At 36.3% G+C, this 8,257-nt stretch overlaps 1 protein-coding gene across 7 annotated transcripts; it reads left to right on the top strand.

Moving 5' to 3' along the window:
• Nucleotides 1–349: 349 nt before the first annotated feature.
• On the top strand, nucleotides 350–7,748 carry LOC108460191 (transcription factor GTE4-like). 7 transcript variants are annotated; one of them, XM_053026968.1, is made up of 6 exons: nucleotides 350–879; nucleotides 974–2,963; nucleotides 3,071–3,122; nucleotides 3,202–3,312; nucleotides 3,396–3,472; nucleotides 5,110–5,627. In XM_053026968.1, the coding sequence occupies exons 2-5, from the start codon at nucleotides 1,194–1,196 to the stop codon at nucleotides 3,455–3,457; spliced, it is 1,995 nt and encodes a 664-aa protein (XP_052882928.1). In that variant the 5' UTR covers nucleotides 350–879; nucleotides 974–1,193; the 3' UTR covers nucleotides 3,458–3,472; nucleotides 5,110–5,627. The 7 variants fall into 7 exon arrangements, with proteins under 7 accessions (XP_052882928.1, XP_017615065.1, XP_017615064.1 ...); XM_017759576.2 differs by having other exon boundaries at nucleotides 369–879; nucleotides 974–2,978; XM_017759575.2 differs by having other exon boundaries at nucleotides 374–879; nucleotides 988–2,978.
• The last annotated feature ends 509 nt before the right edge of the window (nucleotides 7,749–8,257 follow it).

The following is an 8,257-nucleotide window of genomic DNA, read 5'->3' as shown; positions in this document are numbered from 1 at the left end:
TTTAACGATTATATTCTTGTTCTGCCACGGAAAAAATGAGATGTAAATTTTATCTCGGGATTCTTGAGTTTTTATAAACTTTATCGTGAGATTTTCAAATTTTCAGAATTCAATTTAACCATTAATTATTATTATTATTTTATAAAAAAGGTTTTCGAATGATTTGACAAGGAGAAAGGGTGAAAAAAAGTCACGTAGGACACGTTTTCGCACACTCTCTTTATCACGTCATCCAAAAACGTTTTCAACAAAAAAAACATTTTTATCACCTATCTCAAAATTAATCTATTTCCTTAATTTTGAAAGAAAATGCCTTAAAACCCTGATTTCTTTTTTAAATTGGCATAAACAGACAATATTCCCAACTACCAAATATCATCGGAATAACTGAAAAAAAAACATCGGAATAGAATATAATTCCGACCAATCAAACACTATAGTAGTCTAGTGACTAGGCTTATGAAACCCCTGACTAAACCACACGCTCCCTCTCTTGGGCGTGGAAAAAATTTACCAAAACCCACAATTAAAGCTCCCCCTCATAATCCAAACCTACGACCTCAACTTGATGTTGCCATCACCTCCCAAAATTTCTAGCATCAACAGGCGCCTGCATAACACGCAAAACAAACAGGGCGTAGGTAAAACACTCTTCTCATCCGTATGATTCTTCCCGAGCACGGCACTTTTGATGCACCCACACGCTTCTTCCCAGTCGCTTATATCCACGAGGGCATTCACCACCGTACACCTGTAAAGATAAGATACAGGTAAAAAAAGTTGAGAGGGAAAAAAGTCGAAAGCACTTTTTAGAGAGAGAAAGAGAGCGGCGTTGAGGGAGGAGGACTCGTGAGGAGATCTGAAATCGAACAATCCAAGGTGAGGAGCTGTGAAATCTGCCTTTCTTGTTTTAATTTATTTTGTCCGTGTTATCTTTAAATTCGGTTTTAGGGTTTTACATAGATGGTTGTAGTTGTAATTTTGTAGATCGAGGCTTGGGTTTTTCTTCTGTAGATTTTTTGTGTTTCTTTGGATCCGGTGGTTGAAACTTGGGGGAACTCTCAAGTTTGGGAGGTGAAATTTAGGGTTTTTGGTGCAGAGGTCGTTGAACCCTATTTCGGACTTGGTTGCGGGTACAGAGTTGTTTTGGTTGGAGACCGGACAAGAGGAATTAGGGTTTAAAACCCTAATATATGTGTATGGCTTCGGGGATAGTAGCTGGAGAAGGAAAAGATGGTGAGAGAGAGAAACAGAGGTACAGTGAGAGCAAGGTTTATACCAGAAAAGCGTTCAAGGGTTCCAAGAAAAACAATCTTCTCAACTCCACTGTTAACAGTAGCAACCTCAACCACCACCACCAAGACACCACCACCACCACCTTCACCTCCACCACCACCAACAACCATGACGACGACAACAACAACAACAACAACAACAACAACAAAAACGACAGCAACGTGGATAGGGCTGCTGTGAACGACACTGATGTCACCCCAGCGGCTGTCCCTAACACCAATGACTACAGCAACCACCCTGTTGAAAGACCTGCTCAGCCTCTTCCTTTGGAGTTTGGGGGTTCAGCTCACCAACAGCCTGGTCCTCGCATAGATACTGCTGTGTCTGATGACTGTTCAAACCTTAATAAGCAGGCAGCTGTGGCTGGAGCATTGAAGCCTAGTTCCGAGAACCAGGTGAAGATCAATTTGGCTTCAAGGTCAAAGCAGGAGATGGGGGAACTGAGGAGGAAGTTGGTCAGTGAGCTTGATTTGGTAAGGAGTTTGGTGAAGAGGATTGAAGCTAAAGAAGCGCAAATAAGGGGGTTTAGTAATGCCCCTGTTCCTTTAAATAATGCCGTTGATTATGGTTTCAATAGGGTTCAACCAGAGCCGGCCTCAGTGGGCATTTCGAATGAGCCTGTTAAGAAATCAAGGCCTTTGAATCAGTTGAATATTTCTGCCCTGGAAAATAGTCTGGGTGCAAATGAAAATTTGGAGAAGGAGAAAAGGACGCCTAAGGCAAATCAGTTTTATCGTAATTCTGAGTTTTTGCTTGCAAAAGATAAGTTCCCACCAGCTGAGAGTAACAAGAAGTTGAAATTAAATGGGAAGAAGCAAGGAGGAGGTGAATTCACACACGGATTTGGCATGGGTAATAAGCTCTTTAAGAACTGTAGTTCTTTGCTTGAAAGACTAATGAAGCACAAGCATGGTTGGGTCTTTAATTCTCCTGTTGACGTCAAAGGTCTTGGTTTGCATGATTACTATAGTGTTATTAAGCATCCCATGGATTTGGGCACTGTGAAAACGAGGCTTGGTAAAAACTGGTACAAGTCACCAAGAGAGTTTGCAGAGGATGTGAGATTGACGTTTCGGAATGCCATGACATATAATCCTAAGGGACAAGATGTTCATGTAATGGCAGAGCAATTATCAAAGATATTTGAGGGCAAATGGGCTTCTATAGAGGCAGATTATATTCGAGATATGAGACTTGCAGTAGAATATGAAGCAAGTCTTTGTCTGCCAACACCAAGAAAGGCACATTCAATGCTACCACCTCCCCTTGATACAAGAAGAATCTTGGATAGATCAGAGTCAATGACACACCCTGTTGATCCCAGACCAAAACTTATTGCTACTACTCCTTTGGGTAGGACTCCTGCTCCAAAAAAGCCTAAAGCAAAGGATCCTTACAAGAGGGATATGACTTATGAAGAGAAGCAGAAGCTTAGCACTAACCTTCAAAGTTTGCCTTCAGAGAAGCTGGACAACATTGTACAGATTATTAAAAAAAGGAATTCAGCTGTCCTTCAACATGACGATGAAATAGAAGTAGACATTGACAATGTGGATACTGAGACTCTTTGGGAGCTAGATAGATTTGTTACCAACTACAAGAAAAGTTTGAGCAAAAACAAGAGAAAGGCTGAACTTTCCATTCAAGCCAGAGCAGAAGCTGCGCAGGTTGTACCTGAGAAAGTAAGGGTTATGTTTTTTTAAAAAAAATCATAGTTTCTTATGAAATAATATTTTCCTGAGGGTTGCTAATTTCATGCATTTATTGTATTTAGTTGCAGACTGTTGCTCCTGTTTTGTTGGAAGTGCCCAAGGAAACTACAACTAGTAAGTTTTCATGTTAAGGAGTTATAATATGTTTGCTACTTGCTTTGGTTGGTCTAAATGATTATATATATACCTGCAGATGAACAGAATGTGTCCAGATCACTTGTTGAAGAAGAAAAACAGGGAGATGCTGCTAGTAGGTCAAGTAGTTCAAGTAGCTCTAGCAGTGATTCTGGGTCTTCTTCTAGTGGTATGATGATTTATTTCTTACATGATTTTTAGTGGAACTAAATTGTGTTTTATTGTTCTAACATATATAATTGTTTGTTGTAGACTCTGATAGTGAAAGTTCCTCGGCCTCTGGATCTGATGCTGGACATTCACCTAGAGCTTGAGTGTTTCTCATTTAGGTATGCTGAAATGTCCCTGTTTCTTACAGGCATTCATGATTTGATTTCTTAAAGTTGCTCAGGTGTATGTGGTCATTTTTAAATTACCTCTTTAGCTGTAGAATTGTTATCAGTTTTATTTGTATTGTGGTTCTTTCGAGTAGTGTGATTGATGTTTAGTGATGATGTAAATGGTGGTGAATATTTTTGCCTGGTAGCATCACTATGTAAGTGAGCGCACATAACTTCTGTTAAAATTTGGATTTGTAAACAATTGTGGGTCTTGAGACCTTGAGTTCACTCTTCAATGAGATTTCAACTTGTAGGTCTCAGATGCAAATACTGAGGGGAGAGTGAGTTTCTGAGTTTATTTAAGGGAGTTAACTCCCTTTCTATTTGAAATCAGTGGACTTCCATGTGTAAGGAAAACGAAAAAAATTTGCAGACCTTACATGTCTTGGTGAATTAATATCCTTGTAAGTTGAAGATGTATAGTTTCAGCATTTGATGATTGCAAACTATGTAAGCCAAATATCAAACTGTTTATGTTGAAAAGAATGTTTTCCTTTTGACAAGGGGAATATCTAGCTATGTTGTGACTTTTGACTGTATATGCTGGTCTAGTTGCATGTTGAACTCAGCCATGATGGAAAGGAGATTTCAGTTATTTAAGGAAAGAGTGCTGTTGTATTTGAAGTTCTTGGTTATAAATGTTTATTCATTCTGTGGCAGCTCATTAGACGAACTGTTATCTGAGATTTGGCTTGTAGATGCTGGTCTATTAAGTATAAAACTTTATAGTTGCTGTGGTTCTCTTCAAATCAGTTAATTCGTGGATTTTGGTAAGACTAAAAAGTTCTGACAGACCTGTGGTTGTGATACATCCTGATTCTTTGGAGGAGAATTATATCTTTGTCTGGACTTTCAGGTTGGTGTGTCAGTGCATTTAGTTTATCGTGCGCTACAAAAATTGGTTGAAACATGAAAGTATTCTAGTTGTCCACTTTACCACGAAAATCAATTAGATTAAGCACCTATTTTAGTATTCTTTATTGGAGAAATAAATCACTTAAAATGTTCTTGAATTCTTCCACTTCTATTAAATAAGCCCTTAAACTTTTACCATACTCAAATAAAGTTTATCTTTTGATTTGCTACAAAATAAGCCCTTGTTTCAATTGAATCGTCAATTTAGGTATGCTTAAGGATAAGGGATTTGAAGGGTCAATTGTAATTGAGTAGGAGAGGTATTTGAAGGTAAAAAGATGCAACAAACGTATTGTGCATATAACTAAACATGTATGTTATGATGTAATTTAGCTGTGTGATACTGTATCTGTTATGATGAAGATGTCACTCTCTCTTTGATTTTTACGCATGTTTAAGTGGATTTAAGATGCTTCATTAAGTGTCCTGGTGTGGTTTTCTGTAATGTGATGCTATATTCGGTGAAAAGCTAATTTTTTGGAAAATGACCACAACATTGCAAATAGGATTTTCTCAACTTCTTACTGTTGCCATTTGATAAATTTCTACAGCCATTCTTGATACTATGGTTAACAAGATTAAATTTCTTTAGAATAGTTGGTGGTGTGTGGGGTTGCTGGTCTAAAAATTTAGAGTAGGTGCTGAGCCATTGTGATCCTGTAATTTTGCAGATTAGCCTCTATGAATTTGATGTTGCATTTGGGTGTATAGTGAAGATTTTGGTACCTCGGACCTGAAGGGCTCCCTACAGGTGGTTGAGCCACCGTCAAGATGCTGTTGTTGGAAGTGGGAACAAGGCTTCAGCAGCACTTGATAATTTGTGGAGTATCTGTATAATTATAATTAGGATGGGTAGAATGTGGTGTTGAATGGGTAGGGATTAGAGATAGGAAAAATTGGAAGCACGTGTGTACATTGCTAATTTAACCAATGCTACTCAACTCACCCTAGTTTCATGGAACTTTGTTTATTGTGTTTACGCTTTGTGATGGGCAGATTCTTTGATTTGATGTTATTATACGGAAAGAAAGAAACAAGGCCTTGTAATTCAAAAGTAGTAAGTACGCTTCAAATGAAAAATAATAATTATGATTTGATGATGCCCTTAGGGATTGTGCTATTTCTGCTTTCTGTTTGGACATGATTACAAGTTTAGCTATTGTAGGCTTGGAATTATTATTGTTTCAAATTTTGATTTGAATCTTTTTTTTTTTTTTTGTGAATCTATCAAATTAATTCTTACCTCAAATTGATAAATGTGATTTATCATGTTCGATTGTATTGTCCTAACACAAAAGCTTAAGGGGAAATTCAATGCAGTTCGTATCTTATTAAAACTTTAGTTTGGTAAATTATTTGAGCTTAAGCCATTTTTTAGTTTTAAATCTATTTATGTAAATTTAGTGCTTGAAAGATGAGAATTCTCAATGAAAATGAGGGGGAAAATGTTTTTATTTATAGTTGTGTTTTTCAAATTTAAAGGTATAATTTAAATTACATTGACGGTTAATATTAAAGTTTATTTATAATATGAGAATCTTAAAAGATTTAAACTTTATATAATCTTATCATTTAGGATTACTATATTCGTCATGATAACTCTCATTATGTCATTAAGGCTTAAAAGTAAATGGATTTCTCTATTTGTTTCACGAATAGGGTCAATTTAAATGGGTTTGAATGAGTCACATTTAATCAGTTGAACTTTATGGGGTGTTTTGTGTGCATTTGTTACGGGCTTTGATCTGCAGCCCATTACATTCTCCCCCATCCATTCTCGCAATTCCTTTGTCTTGTCCTCGGTATGACACTGTTTTGACTCATCCTGAAATTGTCTCAATGCTTCGGCGGATTCCTAACTAGTCTATCTGTCAGGTTGTTTCGCCCCTTGTGACATTTGCCTCGACTTATAGCTTCATTGTCGCCTAACTTGAACTGTTTCTCTTTTTAGTACATATTGTTCGTAAGAGCTTACTGTTCTTAGTTGCCTCCATTGTGATTTGTCTCTATTGTGATTTGCCTCGATCGAAATCCCCTTGATCTTCACAAATAGGCTTAGGCATGCCCACATTGAACACTGGGTTAATCTTGAGTATTGTCGTCAACTGTAGTTTGTAGGTCCCTCGACTTGCCCACTTCAAATATTTGAAAGGGCCATTGTCTCTTTGCCAAGCCAATAGTAAGTCATAATGTAAAACACTAGGAAAGTGTTTGAGATGTACCTTACTCGTCACATTTGCTTAGTTTGACTAAGTTTGCATCACCACTCTTCCAACAAAGCTCCACGAACAATCCACCTCTCTCATAGGTGGTAGCCCTACTGATAACTCAATAGGCTTTATATTGGTTTGCCGCACTCTTAGTATTTTCAAGGGGGTCTTCGTAGCACTCTGATCTACCAAGTCAATGTTCTTACCACGATTAACTTCCTTGGCTAGCTGGATTGCTAATAATACCTTCGTTTCACTTGTATGTGCATTGTCATTTACGAGTGTCCAAGATACATATATAATTAGCAAAAGGAACCAACAAAACATTAATCTTGTCAAGAAAATTCAAGCCAAGAACAAAGTCGTAATTATCTAAGTGAATTACCTCGAAGTCTTCATTGTATTGATCAATCTATAAATCAACTCATTGTGTTACTCCCACAATTTGGATTTCTTTAAAATTTATAGTCTTAGTCTTCTTAGTCGACTTGCTAACTAAGAAATCAAGTTTACTTGTAACTTTATCTTATATGAACAAATCAGATGTCCCCGTATCAACAAGAGCACTCCTTCGGCCTGATATGTTAATGTCCACAAACATCAACCCTTTGTACTTGCGATCTCTCTTTATTTTAGAAGAATTGAATATTCTTGACTCAAGCTTTAAAATCTCACTTTTTGGCTCCACTTTTGCTTTATTGATTGCAGATATCTTAGATTGTTCTAGACATTCCAGCATCTTATGTAGGCCATAGCATAAGAAACACCTCACTGGTTTATTTTTATTTTTTCAGATCCTTTTGGCTTCGACAAAGCTCAAGATTGAACCAAGCTTTTGTTGGGACTGCCGATACGCCTCGTAGCGCAACGAAAAAAATGTTTCGATGATCCTTAGTCATGGATCCGTATACGAGGAATTAAATGGGTTGAAGTAAGGATAAAGATATACCTTCTTAAATGCAAAATGATGAAAGGATGCTACTAATTCGATGTCAATTCCAAGCCACAACAAAAATGTCTCGACCTTTACGTAGTCCACCCAGTATTAAAATAAACGGTAAAAAATCTCTTGGAAATTTTCCAGAGAAAATCTCCCACAATAGTTGCTAGACTTTTTTTTCTTATTTTCTTTTTAAAACACACTTACCCTAATTCGAAATTTTGGTATGCATATATTAAAAATGGAATCAATTCTATAGAGAACATATGGAAAACATTAAACACATTATATTCTTTCCAAAAAGAACTACAACATATGGAAGGTATTAAAACTTATATTCTTTCCAAAAGAATTATAATTACCATATTTCAATGTTTTACCGAAATCATAATTATAATAATTTATTATAATAATTTCAAGAACTATATCCTGTTAAAATTTTATATGAATCAAATTCATATATTAATTTTAACTATGTTATCTATTTTTGTACAACAAGCTTGTACATTTAATTCGCTTAATATTTAATTTTCAAATTAAATTAAATTAATAATTAATTTAATTCATGCATGACTAAAAACAATACCAACTGTGTTTGGATTTTGTTTGTTTTAACCATAGGGTGTGACCATGTAGGTTCTTGTAACATTAGTAATAATACTAAAACAT

This window comes from Gossypium arboreum, chromosome 4 (assembly GCF_025698485.1).
Source record: "Gossypium arboreum isolate Shixiya-1 chromosome 4, ASM2569848v2, whole genome shotgun sequence".
Lineage (NCBI taxonomy): Eukaryota > Viridiplantae > Streptophyta > Magnoliopsida > Malvales > Malvaceae > Gossypium > Gossypium arboreum.
Note: the sequence above shows the minus strand (reverse complement) of the source record. Positions and strands in the feature narration are given on the sequence as shown.